Source organism: Callorhinus ursinus, unplaced genomic scaffold, assembly GCF_003265705.2.
Source record: "Callorhinus ursinus isolate GAN/ISIS: 27379988/994484 unplaced genomic scaffold, GSC_fseal_2.0 scaffold13, whole genome shotgun sequence".
NCBI classification, from domain to species: domain Eukaryota; kingdom Metazoa; phylum Chordata; class Mammalia; order Carnivora; family Otariidae; genus Callorhinus; species Callorhinus ursinus.
The window spans coordinates 13,833,055-13,849,281 of record NW_027397075.1 but is presented as its reverse complement, the minus strand read 5'-3'; the positions used below and the strand labels follow the sequence as shown (position 1 = coordinate 13,849,281).

The following is a 16,227-nucleotide window of genomic DNA, read 5'->3' as shown; positions in this document are numbered from 1 at the left end:
GGGACTTGGAAGGACACGCGGGCTCTGGTCTCAGCCCTTGCTGATGGCTTCTTTTCCCTTGTATTTGACTGCAGTGGGTGGGGTTCAGGCGTGGGGCCTGCAGCTGTGGGGAGCAGGCCGTCAAGGGCGAGCACTCTTCCTTAGGTCTTTGTTGGGGGCTCTCTGACCCTCTCACCGGCCCCAGGGGTATCTGAGTGCACAGTCTTTGCCTGTTTGGCACTTCTGTAAGTCCGTTTTCGTGTGACCACCGGTTTATAGCTTTCTCCAGAAGAGCCCGCAACTTTTTATCAAGTTGAATTAATACTTGCCGTAGTTAAAAGGGATATATTTTTTAAAAAATTGAACAAATTGGGACATAACAGTGACAACCACAGACTTTTAGAAACGTCAAGCCACAGGGTCAAGGAGGAGGGCTCCTGAGCTTACAGGAGGGTGCTGCTGCACCCAGGAGGCCGTCCGTCCCTCCTCTTCTTTCCTCTGGTTGGGGTAGCCCGGGGCTTGCAGGGGTCAGCCAGTCCCCAGGCCCTGGGTCTCCTCTTCCTGGGAATGAAGACTGGGGGTCAGCCCATCAGGAGCGGGACCAGACCTGGCAGCACCCAGCCCTGCCTTGGTTCAGGGGCCCGCCATCTGGTGGCAGGAGGAGTCAGAGCGGCCATGGGGGCCTCGAGACCTCCAGGGCGTGAGCTTGCTGGGTCTGGGCTGGGGGCCCAAGGGGAAATCGTTCGTGGCTCTCACTCTTCCCTCTCTCTGCGCAGTACGACAACCTCCTGAGCCAGTTCGGCTGCATGCAGGTGTCCTCGTCCTCCTCCTCCCACTCCCTGTCCGCCTCGGATGCAGGCCTGCCGCAGACGGCGGGCAGCAACATCGAGCAGTATATCCATGACCTGGACACTAATTCTTTTGAACTGGACTTAGAGTTCTCCGAAGATGAGAAGAGGTTGTTACTGGAGAAGCAGGCCAGTGGAAACCCTTGGTAAGAATCCATAGATGTAAGCAGTGCTCCATTTAGAAGAGCAGAGCCGAGTGCGTGGGAGTCGAGCAGCGGGAGACCGAGAGCACAGGCGCCCGCCCTCCATCTCCACTGCCTGCCAAGGCCCTGCGTCACCTCCCACCTCCCTTGCTGCCATTCATGCTCGGGAAACGAGGACCCTCAAAGGGTCCAGCCTGAACTGGGGGTTTGGAGGTGTTGGCCTGGGGATGAGAGGGTTTGAGACCCTCAGGGCTCAATGAGCCAGGCCTTGCCGGCATCTGTGTTCTGACGTGCATGCCCCTAGGTGAGGCATGTGGGGCGTTCCAGAGTTTTCACTATTGCAGATCATCTCTTGCATGTAGGTTTTCCCACTTGCCTGGGTGTTTCTGATAAGGGGGAGCCCTGGTTTGGCAGGTGGAGTAAGTGTGAGCACTCGTGAGGATGCAGTGCTTTGTGTCCACGGTGCTGGAGAACCCCCGTCTCCCAGCACTCTTGCCTCTCCTGAAGCACTTTGATGCTCTAAAGATGGGTCATGGTAATTTGCATCTGTATCCTGGTTGAGGCAAACATCATTGGCTGTTTCTATTTATCTTTTGAGGTACTTGGTCTTCTTTGACTATTTTTCTTCTTGTACACTTTCCATCTTTTGGAAATTGACTCTGAGAGCCATGGACGCAAAGAATATTTTTGTTGTATGTTTCACAAACATTTTTTTCAGTTTGTCTTTTCAGTTTTTTTGGTGTGTATTTTTGTATAGAAGTTCTAAATTCTTACAAAGTCAAACGCGTCTGTGTTTTTATTTTCTGTTTTCTGTCTTGGTCATGTTGAGAAGAGTGTGTCTACCCTGACACTTTCTTCATGCATTTTTTTGGTTTCACCTTTCACTTGGGTGGAGGGGAGTCCGGCGCAGGGATGAGCGGGGAGGTGCGTTGGGTTGGCATGGGCATGGAGGGAGGAGGCAGGCTGGGTGGCGGGCTGGGCTAGGCGGGCCCGGAGGAGTAAGAGGAGGAGGCAGGGTGCAAAGGAGAAGCAGTGGGTGATGAAGCCAGGGTTGCAAACCATTAGAAATTAATTGTCTCCAGTAAAAGTGTAGTTAGACGTCAGCCAACTGGAATAACCTACAGTTCTCGGGAGTTTACCTTTCCTAAAGTGGTGGTGCTTAGGAGTATCAGTGTGTACAGAGTAGGGAGGAAGGGGCTTTGGTCAGAACGGTGTGAGCACCACCAGGCCGGGCACTCTGGGCAGGTCTGTGCGCCAAGCTTCCTGGGCCTGCTGTCCTGCAGCCTTGGGGTGACTCCCCAGAAGGCTTGTGTGCCTTTGCTTAGGGCCCCCCCTGAGGCCCTGCAGCCTGGGTTCTGGGCAGGACTGAGGCCTCTTGCCTTCCCTCCCTTTGTTCCGGCTTCTCATCCCTTCCCTCCAGGTTCAGGCTCTCTGGGCTGGTGATTCTCAAAGCTTGCAGCATCTCTTATCTGGCAGGGCAAGATCTTTGTTCTTACGACAGGGCACTCAGTGTACAGCCCAAGGGGCATGGTAATAATTGTGTAATAGCATTAAGAGGTTTCTTGCTTTCTCCCTGTCATTCTCCGAGTGTGTGTAGTACACATCTTCAGAGGCTGCACCCTGGACTGTGATGTTGCTTTGGCAGCTACTGGGCTGTATGCTTTGTCCTTTTTGAATCGACAGGAGTAGGTTTACAGTATAAATATGTACAGCTTTAGAGATTTAGTGAATTCTCAGTAGTTCTGCTGTGCTCTTAGCTGTCTTCAGTTACACCTGCTATAATCACTGCAACTTGGTGTCATCTGGTAAATCCTTGCTTTGAAATCCTGAAGTTTTCCTTAGGCCTACGTGGACACACAACAGAACCTCAGGGCACTTTGCTGACTTGTTTTGCAATAAAATTTAAAGATTTCTGGAAAACATTTCTAAATTTTATCTGAAACTATCATTGTAGATCTTAATGATATATTTAAAACAAAAGGACATTTATAACATTTTTCATATTGACTCAGAGAGAGATGTGCTTTTTCAGCCCCTAGCAGCCCCACCCACATTCGAGGGCTGTCAGAGCGCTCTCCGATGCGTGTTCCGGAGACACTGGGCGGAACTGTAGATACAGAGCTACAACAGGCCGGGGCTCTCTTCCCCTCATACGTGGGCATGTCAGTGCCTTCCGTCCGTGTCTCTCAACAGAACGGTTTTGCGTACTGTTCTGGTGCCGGTGGAACTGCAGCGCCAGAGGCCTGTCATTCAGAGTTGGAATGATAAAGGAATAGCTTGTTGTAAGTGTACATGTGAGGAGCTCTTTCAGAGCCAAACTTCAGAAGCCGCTGTGGAATCTTAGAAGTTACGTTGTCCAGGCTGGGAAAGTGCACTCGACAGCTGGGAGGCCAAGGAGTGTTGGGCCTTCGACATGGCGGAGTGCCTGCCGGGTGACAGTCGGGGTGAGGAGTCCCGGCACTGCCACGGGCCCTGGTGCATCAGCTTGCTGGGCTAAAGAGGCGGCTGTGGACACCAGGAGTGAGTTGGCATCCATCTGGCCGAGTTACATTTTTTCCTTATGAGCGGCTAAATCTCCAGATGCTGCTCATATTGCAAGCATTGAACCAAGTGTGATCTTCAAGTCTCTGAGCCCAAATTCACATATTTAGGAAGAGAAAAGCTAACCGCAGTCCATGCACATGGATGAAAGCTAGAGGATCATTCATGGTTAATTACACTGTGGTGTTGAAAGCTCTAGAAGCCGGAAGTCACAGGCCTTTAGGTCTTTGTGGATGTCCCGCAAGGTATCTGCATTTTCTTGAGCTGAGCAACCTCATCATCCTTCAGCTTCTGGCTGATCACACCCATTTATTCCCAAGCATTCAGGGTACATGGAAGGCTCAGGAATACTTTTCTCAGTGCCATGCATTCCCTGCACCATCATTGTCACTGGATGCATCCTGGCTAGATTTTCAACATGGATTCAGTGAGTTTAGCCATATTTAATCCACTAGTCCAGTTGGTATGTCCTTTGAGTGTGATGACTTCATAGGCACTTTGAACCACCCTCGTATGCACTCCCTTCCAGTTTCCACTGTCACCATCTGTTCCCATTTCTGGATTCAGTTCCTGGGCACAAATGCCTGCCGTGTTCACTCCACACATCTGCTCTTGAGTCGCCATGTTCTCCCAAAGTCCATCCATGGCAGCTGCTGGGATAAGTGCCAAGTGTTTCAGCCGTAAGATAGTGAAATCTAACAGAATCCGGATTACACCCACTTGGAATCACACAGTGCTTGCGTAGTCCCCTTAGTTACATATGTGAGACGTCCCGTGGGTTGAAAACCACAGTCACAGCACCACCAGGACTGTACTGGACTATCTGAGGGATGGTGAATTGGAAGACACTGACATTCCTCTGCACCAGACTGAGCTGGCTCTCTCCCTCCTGTTGGGGAGGGCCCCTGCAGTTACCACCCCAATGCTAGAGTCGGCGGTCATAGAGTAGTCTTCATGCACCGTAGTTTTAGCTGTCTGAAGACACAAGCTCCCATGTTGCAGACCCATCATTTCTCCTTTGAGTTTATCTTCCAAAACATCCACAAGGGCAAGTTCATCAGCCAGAGAGTTTCCCAGAATGCTTATGGCACACACCATACCAACTTGTCCGGCAACCACCGGAGTGATCTTACCATTTGGGAAGGTTGCCTCTTCTGCAGTTGCAGTCAGTTTCTCCGTCAGACTCGCATGAAGAACAATTGTCAGCTGCGTGTATGCCTCCTCAGGCTCAGGGCAGGGTCTGCCTCGAGTCCTGCCTTGGAATCTCACTGCTTGTTCTGGAACAGATGCGTTGTTGACCTGGGCACCCGTGCTGCAGGAGCAGTGGCGGGCACAGCCTCGGGGGGCAGGTCAAGAGTCCAGGCTGTGGCACCAGGCGGTGCGCGAGCACCGCGGCTTTCTGTGCACGCCCGGGAAGAAAAGAAACCAGGCTCACTTGGGACTAGTTGTCAAAAATTACTGGTTTTATTAGTAGTCTGAATGAAATGGGAAGTGTGCAGGAAGTATCTCTGCTGCCAAGCCAAGAGTGAATTCTCTCAAGCAAAGCAGTGGTGTTGGGAGCGTGGTCAGCTTCTCTTTGCATGCGAGACCGTTTTCACTACAGTGTTTTCCTGGCAAACTGGGGTTATTCAGACTTGGCCGTTGGGCCATTTTTTTCTGGAAAAGGAGTGGAATGAGCCTGTCCTTTAAGACAAACAACTGCCAGTATTTGTTACCAGTCATAAAATCGATATTAGGATTTGGGGAACCTTTATCCCTCTCTGTGAGTTTGACATCTTCCCAGGACTTAAAGACTTGAGAGAGGTCGTGACGGTAATGAGTTGATTGGCTGATACCGTGGGAGGTAATTTGTCAGTTTGGGAAGATTTCCATGACTCGGCAAACCACCGTTTTCCAGGTGGGTGCTGGGGGCAGAGCTGTTCAAAGTGCCAGGTACACCGATGAGTTCTAGTGTCTCTAGAGTGTGAGAGGGCCGTCGTGGGACTCCGACTCCAGGTGGCAACAAACCTTGAAGGAACTCCGCTTGTTGAATTTGGGTGCATTATCAAAGAAGAATGCCCGTCGTCATCTGAAGAGGCTTTTAAAGGCACTCCTTCCTGTTCCAGCTACTTGACTCAGTGAGGCTGAGTCCTTCGTGTGCTCCAGCGTGCATAGTGGGGCACAGCCCAGTGAAGGCTGGGGCAGATGGGGGGGTCACCCAGCCATCTTCTCCAAAGCCAGATACTAAGGAGATATGCAAAATGTACAGTGGGGTCATGCTTCCCAATAAAGAATTGTCTTTATTTTGGAAAAAAGTTACTCTTGAATAAAAATGTTATTTATATTAGTATGTGATGGTTTTATTTGTGGTTTTTAATGAATTAAGTATTTAAAAATGTCTCCGTTTTAATTTCTCCTACCTAAATATCAATGTGTAACCCCAATAAAGGAAATTTCTTTGGGATCTTCCATCAAGTTTGAGGGTGTAAAGGGGTCCCCAGAACTGGCGTTTTAGAGCAAACTGGTCACTTGTTCTTCCATCCCTGGGTCAAAGCCCAGTGTGGAGAGCCTTCCTGAGGTGGTCAGAAGAGCCACCTCGGGGTTCTGGCCGGCTCGCTCGGCTTCCCTGGGAGTGACTGTGCCCTGAAGTGGCTCAGACTTGCTTGTGGCCTCAGGCTTGCATCTTCCAAGATGACCTTCTTGGGGCCTGGGCGTTGCTAGAGGGATAGGGTGAGGAGGAGAGAACCCTGGCTTTGGAATCAGGAGGAAGGAGTACCTCGACAGCATCCCCCCCTAGCGAAACAACCATGGGCAAGCCTGCGTGGACGTCGGCACAGAGCCAGTGGTGAGCGTCACTGTGTGGTCAGCACGATCTGCTGACCACACTCTTGAGAGTCTCTGACTCGGGTCTGGCTTCAGCTATGAGTCTGCAGATGGCGTCCACCACTTGCCAGCGAGGAAAACGCACCTCGTGCACAGGGCGGGGGGTGCATTTTCAGGGGAGTGGAAATTGACTTTTTGAAGTAAAAATAATTCCTTTAATAAGTGCTTAAAGTTTCCAAGGTAGCTCACTAGCAGCCTGTTGTGAGCTAACTGGCAAACGCACTGCACGATTGCATTGTGGCATTTGTGCTAATAATGGAGCTTTGGAGCCTCTCTGCGTCCTGCCTCGGGGTTGTTTCACCCCAGCCACTGGATCCAGTCAGGAGCCCGCATTGGCTGTCAACACCTGGGAGGAGTGCGAAAGGCGGGGGCTGCGCTTGTGCGCGTGTGACAGGGCCCGAGAGCGTGCTGGTCCACATAGTCAGGCTGGGCTCTGTCAGTGGGGTCCTCACGGCAGGGATGAGGAAGGGGCTTGCCTGCTTCCCTGCAGTGCCAGAATGTTCTGTTGCTGAGCCATTGCTGTGGTTTTGGTTTCACTGTGATACTGTTGTGGACATCTGTGCTTCTAATCTTCATTTTTCTTTACCTCCTGAGGGTAAATGGCTGGGAGTGGGATTACGTCTCAATACATCATTTCCAAATTGCTTTTAAGCGAGTTTCAAGTTCAGGACCACAGGTTCCCGTGCTGAGCAGGTGCTCACACACAGACCAGGGCAACCCCAGTAGGGCATCCAGGAAGGGCAGCTAGCTCAGTTTTGTTTACTTAGAGCCATTGAAAATTTTGGGGCCACGCCCTCTTTGGGGAATTGCTAGTTTGTATCCTTTGTTCTCTCTCTCTCTCTCTCTCTTTTTTTTTTTTTTTTTTTTTTAGCTTTAAGCTTTTCCTGTTGCTTTGCATGTGCTCTGCAGAGTGATGTTGACCCTGTGGGCCATATTTACTGAAGACCTCTCCAGCCTGTCTCCTGGTTCACCGTGGTGGTTCTGTAGTTGGAGGTGCTTTTGTCCCCCCGTGGTCCTGACTGCTGCTTAGACAGGAACTCCTCCCCCCTCTCCTAGCTCTGCCCTGGCAGTGGGGTTGGGCTGCTTTGAGGCTGCCGGCGAACTGGACTCAGTGTCAACTATCCTCAAGGAAAATCTTCCCTAGTTTCTCAAGCTCAGGGAAAACCAGAATCTCTTGTTTGATTAATATTTTATTCGGTGTCTCCTGTCACCACGTGAAGCTGCAAAGATACTGTGAGACCTGTCAGGCTTCCCTGGTGCTGTGGCACCATCAGCCCAGCGCCCCGGGGGTCTGGCTACCTCCCCCCACCCCCGACTCCCCACACCCATTACAGTTAATTCAAGTCTTCTCCTTATGGTTAGTTTGTGGTTCTTTACTACACATCCAGTTCTTCTACATTAGGGTCTGTTGGTTAGAAGAGGCTTTCTGTTTGATCTGTTTCTGCACTGCAGATCATTCTATCTGCTTTTCAAAAATATCCTAAATTTTTTTCCTCTTTGTTTCAAGGCTTGGTTTTGTTTGTTTGTTTGGTTTTTAAGTACCTCTGAGAGGGAGGTGTTGTACTTTCCCTCATACAGCACTGTTTTCTTTAAAATTCTTTTTAGTTTTCAGAATCCACCTGCGGCTATGTCCACTCACATGTAGGCTGGGTCCTTGGGAATGGGTCCTCTGTGAGCTCTGGAGCCGGCCTGGGTCTGGTTGGGTTAGCATGGGCAGACCTCGGGGCCAGGTGAGCTGGATGGGAAAACATGGTTCTGCCAGCTTGGCCAGTTGTCTTGCACGCACTGGGTCTTGGGTGGGTGCGCTCAGATACTAAAGTGGTAATAAAACAGTCACTGTTGGAGGTGACAGTTGTCTTAGGCCTTTCCAAATAAAAAATACTGTGTTCTACAGTAGATCTTCAGATCAGGAATTTCAGTAAAGTCAGAACATAAACCGGCAACTATTCACTTTAACCAAAAGCAAGAACCCGTAGACATTAAAACAACCTTTTTTTATCCTCCTTGGAGTCAAAGTGAACTATACTTGCTAAGAATGCACATTAAGTCAAAGTTGTGTTCCTAGCTTTCTCTTCCAAACTCCTGCCATATTTGAGTAGGAGTGCTGTGTTACTATGGTAGAAACACCAGAGAAGGTGTTCTCAGACCGTGTCCGGCATGGGTCTTTCCAGGATCTGTGATTCTCAGCTGCTTGGTGGTTTCTGAGCATTGGATTGGGAGGCCCAGCTTGGGGAGGTAGTGCGTGGCCAGCAGTCTGTGTCCTGGGGTGACTCTTGGAAGCCTCCACCCTTTCAGGGGCCCTGTGTTCACCCCAGCTTTGTTCACATGAAGGAGGACCGGCGTCCCCTCGCTGCCACCTTTGTGCTGCCAAGCCAGAGGTAGCAGCAGGCAACGGTGCTGGTCCGCACACCCCGATCGAAAGCTGTCGAGCAGTGGGCACCTGCGTGCACCCTCTCTGACACTTGGGGCCTCCTGAGTTCCTGGAGCGAGTTGGGGCTGTGACGAGAGAGGCTTGGGCAAGGCACGCAGATGCCCTCAGCAAGTTCGTTTTGAGTGGAGGAGCTTGGGGAGAATTTCTGTCCCTGACTCAACGTGAGCGTCTCATTCTTGTTTCCTTCTTTTTATAGGCACCAGTTTGTAGAAAATAACCTAATACTAAAGATGGGTCCCGTAGATAAGCGGAAGGTAAGTCGGACTCTCGCTGCATCTCCCCAAGGGTCTGTCACCCCTCAGCCGCGTCAGGGTCTGGCCTTTTGCAGCGGGCTCTGGCTGATCCTTGCTGCGCATGTGTCCTTGGTCTTGGTTCCCTTTCTCTGAAAGATCATTTCTAGATTTGACGGCTAAGGAAGACTTGAGCCACTTGGGGGAAGCTGTTTGAAACCACACAGGAAGGCTGTGGTAAAATAGACAGCCTCTCGTTTCTGGCTTGGGGTTTTGATACCCTATCAAGTTGTCTCTTAGTTCATTAGAATTGTTTTTGAAATTTTTTATTTGTTTCATGGATTGTGTCAAAAATATCAGACTCCACAAACAGTCTGCCGACATGGGCCCTTCTGAGTTCAGGCCCCAGGCCTCTGTTCCTGGCCGTGCTGCACACGCCGCCCTGGTCAGTGCCAGCAGTGGGGAGGCCCCCCCTCCCCTCATGGAGCAGAGAGCATGAGGGGCGCCCTGATTGTCCCTGGCAGGCTGGGTGGAGCAAGGCTTGGGTTTGCCTGCCGGTGCTGCCGCTCCCTCATGTGGCAACAGGAGGGAGACACGCCCAAGTGGGGCCATTGGAATCCAGCTCACAGAGGCCGGGCAGGCTGGGCGCTTCATTCTGCCTGTCCCTCTCTGACCTGAGAGGCCAGGTCCCAGGTGAGCAGACGGGGGGCTGGCGCTGGTCCTGAGCCTCGGGCTGCTGTGATGGCCAAGCCTCTGAGGCCGCGATAGGTGCTGCCGACTCCCACTTCTGAGCCCTGACCAGCAGGGTCTTCTCGTTTTGCATCAGGGTTTGTTTGCACGACGACGACAGTTACTGCTTACAGAAGGGCCACATTTGTATTACGTGGATCCTGTCAACAAAGTCCTGAAAGGCGAAATTCCATGGTCACAAGAACTCCGACCGGAGGCTAAGAATTTTAAAACCTTCTTCGTGCACACGGTGAGTTTGTCTGTACGGATTCTCTGCAGGGCAGTTGTCTCCCCCTCTTCTCGTGTCCCGGGGCCCCACGCTCCCAGCTCAGCCCCGAGCTGGGCCCCCAGGCCCCTGTGCTTGTCTGTCAGGGTGGGGGTGACCTAAGGGAACTGTAGGTCCTTGCCCGCATGTGTGATGTCTGCACATATGCGCAGGGAAAACCCACATGCTCGTGTGCCTCCAGAGGTACCCTTGGGGGCTGCAGTAGGGTGCTGCTCTCGGCGGGACCCCTCAGCATCGTTAAACGGTTTCTGTCTCCACAGCCGAACAGGACGTATTACCTGATGGACCCGAGTGGGAATGCTCACAAATGGTGCAAAAAGATCCAGGAAGTGTGGAGACACAGATACCAGAGCCACCCAGATGCTGCTGTGCAGTGACAGGTCTGCGGCTGCCACAGTCGCTGCCAGGACACTTGCCCCAGCGCGGCTCGCCGCCCTCCGGGACGCTTCCAGACCACCTGCCAGCCATCTCAAGGGGGACGCAGACGGCGGAACCTTGCAGCTTTTTTATTTAAAAGAAAAGAAGAAAAAAATACCCAACCACACAAAGAACAAAACCAATAACAAAAAGGAATTCAGGGTCGCTTTGCTTGCTCTCTGTGCTCTGTGGAGGCTCCCCAAGCTCTCTTTGCCTTGGGGACCCAGCGCCGTGCACGTCCACCTGATTCCCGCCCGGGCGAGTGGAACAGGCTCGGGTCACCAGCTCTGCATCACATGCCCTGGTCATGCACCGGCCGGTCCTCCTGTGGCCGAGGGGATGGGGTGTGTGTCTGGGCTCTTCCTGCCCCTAGGTCATCACAGAACCCGTCGGCAGGGAGCCCCATGCACGCCTCTGCCAGGGTGACTTCGATCTCTGGCGGGTGGGAGGGTTCTTGGCTTTGGTCTGTGTGCTTCTTTTCTTGTGTCCCTTACTTGATGCCCCTTTGCCCTGCCAGGGCCCCTGCTTGCCTTCTTGCATCGCTCTGGCTGTGAGCACTCCATGGCTTGTGTTCATTGGGCAGGCTCCAGGCGGGGAGACGTGGAGTGGGCTGTCGGGGTGCGCTGCGGAGCTGCTGCTGAGGTTGGAGGGTGCCAGCAGGCCGTTCGCATTGAACATCCCTCTGAGCGGGGTTGGCCCTGTGGAGCTCGAAAGAAGCACAGGTCTGGAAAGAGCACTGTGAGAAGTGGGCACCCAATTGCGCCAGGAGACAGGGAAGGCTGTGCCCCACTCCGGGCGAGGCCAGGGCATCAGGGCAGACTGGGCCTGGCGTCCCCCACGTGGAGGAGTGCTGCCTGATGAGCCCCTCCTGAGAGTTTGGTCCGAGGGTGGAACATGCAGGCAAACCGGCGCGGTTTGCTAGGGCTGAGGGTCTCTGGGCACCAGCGGTCAACCCGCTGTGACACACACCCCTTTTGTGGTGAGGGAACGTTCCTGTAGCCTGACTCCCCAGCACATTCCCATCTCCACAGTGAAAGTCTGAAAACCTTCTCATGCTGCCAGGTCATTTATCCCCATCAAGTTGTGGACCTTGCCGGGAAAAAATGTTGCTCACCTTGCATGAGGGGTAGGAACACCACACTGCAGTCTGAGCACCCAGCCTGCTTGCCCCCTGTGCTTTCAGCCTGCCTGCCTTTCTCTTTTCAGAGGCAGCACAGTGCTGCATACCTACTGCAGGGGGTCCAAGATTTGCTGGTCCTTTGATTTCTTTGCTGCTGCTCCCTGGACAGAGAAAGCGGGTGCACCTGGGGGTGCTCAGAGCTCCTCTCCCTACCCAGGTTGTCCCTTGAGGGCAGTCTACAGCCCCAGGTGGGGGGTGGGGCGGGTGGAGGCACTGCTGCCTGCAGGCTGCTCACAGACTCATCTCTGTCCCCAGGGGATGAACAACTTTGCCGTTTCCTGGAGACTTTCACGAAGGCACCAGCAGAAGGCTCACACAGGAGAGGTCCCCCCTGACCACTCTGCCCCCATCTCCTATCTCGAACAAACCATCTGTCACCCCGTGTTTACGAGTGGTCCAAATCGAGAGAAAAGATGTCTTTCTCAAACGTGTTTAGTGTTAAGAGTGGCCCTTGTGTCTTCCTGGTGAGGGGAGTGTGGCTGTGGAGCTGACCCCGCTGGGCCATGCGCAGGGGGGCGGATGGGAGCGGAAGTGGGGCGGGGAGTGCCAGCGGCTTCCTGTTGGGTCTTGTGCACTGCTCTGTGAGAGCTGTGCGTGCATGAGTGAGCAAGGGTGCATGTGTGTGCCCACGCCCGTGTGGGTGCCAAGCTGTGGGGGGCGTGCCTGCCCTTGGGGCACCGAGGGAAGCGGGATGCTGCCCGGGGCCAGGGTCATAGGTCACGTTCCCCTCTTCCTCCCCGCTGTTGAAGAGGCTTGCCTGTGTTCACCTGCTTTTCAAAAACTAAGTCTCTCTAGGCCTTCAGGAATGTCACTTCCAGCTTATTCCCCATGTTGATCATTTACCTTTAGGACACCTGCGTCTGTGGGCGTGCCATTCGGAGAGTCGGGGGCTGCTCTTGCACAGTGTTCTTCCTTGGGTCTGGTTATGGGGAAACGAGCAGGGCTGGCGTTTGGCTCTAACAAGAGCGCCCGGCTGGGCTGTTCTGGGAGAGACACAGCGTCCGCTGCATTCCTCTCTGGACAGCGCCACTACCTCCTGGGCTTCACCCACCAGCTCCATCGTAACCTCCGGAACCAGAGAATGAGGGGTTCAGGGTTCAGCTCGCAGCTGACAGAATTGAAGTGACTGCCCTTGCCTGAGCCAGTGACAGCTGAGCCCTTATCCCTTCGCCACCTTTTCTCCTCTCAGAGCCTTCTCCCCCCCCCTCTTTTTTTTTAAGGCACGTACATGTTCTTCTCCTACCCTGTGCTTGTCCGTGTTGGCTTTCGTTGTATGCAGCTTGTCCTTAGAGTGCCTGTCCCCGGTGCAGGTGCCTTGCATTCTAAGATGTGGGCATGGCTGTCAATCGAGTATGTACCAGACATACATGGAAGTACAGGTGATTCATCCACACTGAGAAAGAAAGTGCCCTGTTGATTAGATTCAGGAGCCATGTGTCTTAGTGAGGGCCAGGAGAAGGTTCAGTGCCAACCACATGGCAGGCAAGCAGAGCCGGTCCCCCACCATGTGGCCTCGCAGGGCATGGAGGGGAGGGGGTGGGGCTGTGGCCTCCAGAGGCTCAGGTGGTCCACTGTGCCTTGCCTCTCTCTGGGAACTCCAGGAAGCCAGGTTTGGGTGGGGCTATTTCCTTCCCTCTTTTCTGTGGACCTGACCAGGACAGTGGGCGATGGGTCGTGTAGCAGGTGGCCCCGTGGGGTGCACAAAGGCATTGCACCTGCTGTTCTGAACCTTGGCTCTGAGGAGTGTGTTACAGACCTGCTTTGCGGGAGATGCCTCTCTGGGCTGTTCGGAGCTGGTGGGCCCCGCACCTTCTCCAGGCCCCTACTGCTGCCCTGTGGTATTTGTGGCCGAGGCCTATAGGCATTGCAGGAATCGGCCCCGTGGCACAGACTCACCCAGGGCCAGGTGCCAGCCCAGGGGCTCAAGGTGGTTCTGTGCTTTCTTAAAACATTTGCTTTCTGAGAACATCAGCTGTAGGCTTATCACCCAGAAGAGACCACTGTGAACATTTTGGTGTATAGCCCCCCCACCCCCCATGCACACATTTGTTTGCTTTTTAAACTGAAGTGGGAACATGAAACACACTGTTCTGCATCTGGCTTGTTTCACTTGATAATTTATCTTAGGCATTTTTCCACGTCATGAACAATGATTAAAAACATTGTTTTTAGTGATTGTAGAGCTTAATATGGTTATCATTTTTATCATAACTTATCTGACCATTTTCCTGTTACAAAACATTTAGATGGTTTCTGGTTTTTCACTATTTAAATAATGCTGTGATGAATACCCTCATAAATCTTTGATTTTGACTCTGATCGCCCCCCACCCTCGGTTCCTAGAAGTAGTGTTTTGGGGTCACAAAGAGTTTGTTTTAAAGGTTGTATTAGTCTCTCTTCCTCTGTCTTGATCTGAGGCTTAGATGCTCAGAGTTCCAGCACACAACCTCCTCAGTTGTCCTACAGATTCTGGACAAATCAGTTTCTGCTAAGGTGTGTGTTCCAAAGAACGTTTTAATAAGACTGCGCTTTTTTTTTCCCCCCACAATGCTAAAATGATATCATTTATTGCAGTCCTTTTGTGACAGATTTTTCCAAAAGTGCATTTCCTTATTTTCATTGACAGAATCTGGTGATGCTTGCATGTTAGTTACCTTCCCATCCCTGCTGCTGTGGCTTTCACCTGCTTGGTGATACTTTCAGAAGCTCGTACTTTGTGTCCACAATGGTACTGAATTTGCATCTGCACAGGCTTAAGAGAGAAAAAGTGTTGAACTGACCTTGCCACATGCATAGTAGATGATTTGTAATTAAGTGTGTAGACTCCGAAAATACATTGGGCCATTTGGAATCAGTAAAAGAGCAAAATCTTACTTGAGAAGGAGACCACTTAGGCAGTTGGGTTTAACATAAGGTTATTTGCCCCCATGCTCTTCAAATGGTGGCACTCAGTAGGAAAGTCTTATCAGTTAGTAGAGCGCAGTGGCCAGGCCTTTTCACTGTAGAGGGTGATTGTCCTGGCCCACATGGCTTTCGGGACTCCTCCCCTGTCCTCCCTCACGGTGTTGCAGGTTGTCTGGCTGTCTTCAAACCCAGAACACCCAATTTGGTTTCATTCCTAATTTCTCCACTTTAGTTTGGGGTCCATTGATTTTGAGAGGAGAGGTGCGTGAGAGATTTTTTAGGTGCTGTGCTCAGTGTCACTTGAGTCTACCAGAGATTTTTGGCTGGATTGTGCAGAATTGGACTTACTGCCCTCCTCTGACACCCCAGGTCCCCTGTCCCCTGTCCGGTCCACAGACTGAGGGTGCTCACTCCCCAGACCGCGGAGGCTGCAGCCGCTTGCCAGAATAGGATGCAGGTACTATCCTTAGAGATGTTGTCCTGTACATTTTTCCACATTGTTTGTTTTCATCCAAAGCTCAAATGAGCTGACGGTGACTCAGGTGGGTGTGGCACTTCCCACTTAGGGCAGCCTATACTGGCAAGTGCCCCAAATCAGGGCAGGAGTCTCTTCCAGAGCATCTGAGGGGGGGCAGGCTGCTGGCCCAAAGTTGGGGAGTTGCAAATCAGGCTGCCTGTGGAGAACTGGTCTGGGGAAGGAGCTGTTCCAGCCAAGAGCAGTTTTATCTGTAGCTCAGCTGTGATGGGCAACTGAACTAGCCTACATGTATACCTGAATTTTCTCCAGAACCCACTTCAGTGTGAAGAGACACCAAACTTCGCATACAGAGAACTTTTTACAAAAGGCAGACCTTTTTTTAGCGTGTGATCCACCCTAGTCCCAACCAGTCTGGGAGAATGACTTATGAATAGGGGTCGTTTTGCTGTTGAAAAGCCTCTCCTTACCCGAAGTTCAATTGGACATTGACAAAAATAAATTTTTGCATTATTTAGAACTGCTGTAGCTGTTCCATAACGCAAAATCGGATGAATCAATAGTATGTTAGCTGTCTTTCAGGTTGGTGGCAGTCAGTTAGAACGTGTAAAATTCTCTACCTGGTCTGTAGCTGTAACTGTGATGTACAGGCAAAGCAAAAATTTAAAACTTATGAAAACAAATAATGCAATGATATTAGGATATACACTTTTGTATTTTTATTCTTATATAAGGTTATTTGCTGGCTATTGTTGGCCTCTAGTTCAGTCTGTGTTATTTAAAATCTAATATATGAATTATTTGGATTGAATTCATGTTCGGGGCCACGTTGTTGTATGTATTGATGTACAGCCTTGAATGTGAATAATTATTGTAAACTATATTTTACAACTTTTTTTCCGGCTTTATTATATAAATTTTCTATTTGGTCAATGATTTAATCATAATTTAATGAATCTGTTTCTTCTCTTTTTTTCAAATATTTGTGCTTTAGATGTAGTTACTGGATGATGAATTTTCCACGTACGCTCGGTAGTCTTGTAATAAAAAGCATGTAGAGTGTAGACGCTCGCTGGCCTAACTCTTCTTTGACCGGGGGCGTGGGTCGGGCTCGGTGGCCACCTGCATTCCGGGCCCGGAACCCAGCGTCCGTGCGCCGCACGCGCGGGGCGGGGGGGGCGGAGGCCGGCGAGGCCCTCGAG

At 51.6% G+C, this 16,227-nt stretch overlaps 1 protein-coding gene across 5 annotated transcripts in view; it reads left to right on the top strand.

The window, feature by feature from the left end:
• Nucleotides 1-16,089, top strand: part of PDPK1 (3-phosphoinositide dependent protein kinase 1) — a 79,475-nt gene extending 63,386 nt beyond the window's left edge. For all 5 annotated transcript variants that reach the window (XM_073899631.1, XM_025877138.2, XM_025877137.2 and 2 more), the window contains 4 exons: nucleotides 756-973; nucleotides 9,001-9,058; nucleotides 9,861-10,013; nucleotides 10,310-16,089. In XM_073899631.1, the coding sequence (XP_073755732.1) occupies nucleotides 756-973; nucleotides 9,001-9,058; nucleotides 9,861-10,013; nucleotides 10,310-10,426 (546 nt within the window). In that variant the 3' untranslated portion in view covers nucleotides 10,427-16,089. The remainder of the gene's footprint in view (nucleotides 1-755; nucleotides 974-9,000; nucleotides 9,059-9,860; nucleotides 10,014-10,309) is intronic.
• The last annotated feature ends 138 nt before the right edge of the window (nucleotides 16,090-16,227 follow it).